This window comes from Poecilia reticulata, linkage group LG14 (genome assembly GCF_000633615.1).
Source record: "Poecilia reticulata strain Guanapo linkage group LG14, Guppy_female_1.0+MT, whole genome shotgun sequence".
NCBI lineage: Eukaryota > Metazoa > Chordata > Actinopteri > Cyprinodontiformes > Poeciliidae > Poecilia > Poecilia reticulata.
Window position 1 is genome coordinate 10,298,683 of NC_024344.1, and position 2,029 is coordinate 10,300,711.

The window sequence follows — 2,029 nt, forward strand, 5'->3', positions numbered from 1 at the left end:
TTTTTTACATCTGTCACACAGGAAGCACAGTCCTGATTGTGGCCCATGCTTCCTCCCTGGAGGCCTGCACTCGCCAAATACAGGGCCTCAGCCCCCAAAACTCAAAGGACTTTGTCCAAGTTGTCCGAAAGGTCAGTTCTGCTTTATCTCACGTTGCTTTCATCCCCTTACTGTACCCCCCTTGAGTTCCTTGCCTGTTCTTCATTCATAACATGCACATCTGTCTTATCCTGCTTGCAGATTCCCTACTTGGGTTTTTGTGCTTGTGAAGAATTGGGCGAGACAGGCGTGTGGCAGCTGGTCGACCCACCCATCTTGCCTCTGACACATGGACCCAATCACAGTTTCAACTGGAGGGAAATGCTAATGCAAGACTGAAGGATATGCTGTTAGGCTCCCTTTCTTTTGTCAGCTTGAACTGCTGAAACATTATTTATTTTTTTCCTTTTACAATTCTAGAATTCCATCCAAACTACCGAAAGGACAAAGAGAAACACAGAGTGGCTTCCAATAAAAGACATTATGCAAAAAAAAATAAAAAATAAATAAAATATATATATAAGCCAATAAATTGCAGCTATTGTACTTAGATGTGACGCTCAGGAAAGAGAAAACCCCAGTCTGTGCTGAGATCACAGCAAAAGCAAGCTTCAGGTTGGATGGCATTTTTCTGCCTGTCTCTCTATATGGCACTTATTTACTGAGAGTGTGGAGGTGCTACAGAAGAAAATTGGACGCTTCCTGAGYGATGCGATGAAACAAGACTTTTACCCGGAGCTCTGTCTCTGTCTGCGGCCCCTCCTCCAGCAGAGGGGGAAGTGGGTGGTGAAGACTTTGTACTCTSCTGCCTTTTCACACACTGTGACACGCATTAGTTGAGACACACTTGTTYCACAAAAATATTTTTCCACTTGTCAGAAGCTATTATTTAACTTGTAGCGACATCCCCATTGTATAGAAGAAGCACAGAAGAAAAGGTCGACAATCAGACAGGGGAGCACCGGTCTTAATTGTTTTCGGTTGTTGATGTCAGCTTTAAAAAAAAATTCTATTATTGCTGTTCTGGTCCTATAAATTTCATATCATTTCCTTCCACTGCTACACTCATGACACCATCTGAACATTTGGCCCTCTAGTAAAGCCACTGCCCACACATCTTATCAGTTGATGTGACAAATTAAATCTTTAATATTAATTTGCAGGATTAACTGCATTGCTACTGATATGCAGGTGCCTCTACTAAAGTTACTGCTTGTTATGTCATGACCATACCTGAAACTCTGTTAACCTCATAGAAACTTTGCTTTTCAAACTCTTGGTGATTCTTTGATTTTATTTTATTTTATTCCCCGTTACATGAAATAATTTTAGTATTCATTGCTTAATGCATCTTTTGCTGTATGATTTGAAATCTGTCACACTCTATAAATTAATAAAAGACAGTTTTGGAGCTGTTACGATCTGTATATTTGTGTTCTGCAAGAACAAACTCTTTGTTGRGTTGGTAGAAGAGGTTAAATTCATTCACCTTTCCATGTAATGTGTCACCATTCCCATGAATGACGGTGGCAGCGTTATCCTGTGGAAATGGTTGTCTTCATCAGAGACAGAGAAACTTGGCAGAGCTGATGGAAGATGGATGGAACCAAATACAGGACAAGCGTTGAAGAAACTTAGTTGGCAAAAGATTGAACTCAGGCTGAGGTTCACCTTCACCATGGCTTCACCATGTACTTTCAATAAACAGTGTTTCTAAAAAAAATATTCAATCAGAGGGACTGAATCCAGGTACAATTGACACTTTTCAGACTACTGTTGGTAAAAAAAAAAACAACCAACCCAAAAATAAAATAAATAAAAATAAAATCACAAACAGGGTATATGCACCTTCACCTTTTGTTGCTCTTTTTCAACAAACTCAACAAAATATGTTAATGTCTTGTTACAAATTTAAAAAGTACATTTGCATGGAACTTTAGTGATTCTTGAGAATAGGGACAAAACAGGTCCTATGAATAAAGCACAAAAT

General features: G+C 39.3%; 1 protein-coding gene across 1 annotated transcript in view; it reads left to right on the top strand.

The window, feature by feature from the left end:
• The window catches only part of ubash3ba (ubiquitin associated and SH3 domain containing Ba), a 23,270-nt gene extending 21,813 nt beyond the window's left edge, over positions 1-1,457 (top strand). Inside the window, exons 11-12 of the mRNA XM_017308502.1 lie at positions 26-131; positions 241-1,457. Of these exons, the coding sequence (XP_017163991.1) occupies positions 26-131; positions 241-378 (244 nt within the window). The 3' untranslated portion in view covers positions 379-1,457. The remainder of the gene's footprint in view (positions 1-25; positions 132-240) is intronic.
• Positions 1,458-2,029: the final 572 nt, after the last annotated feature.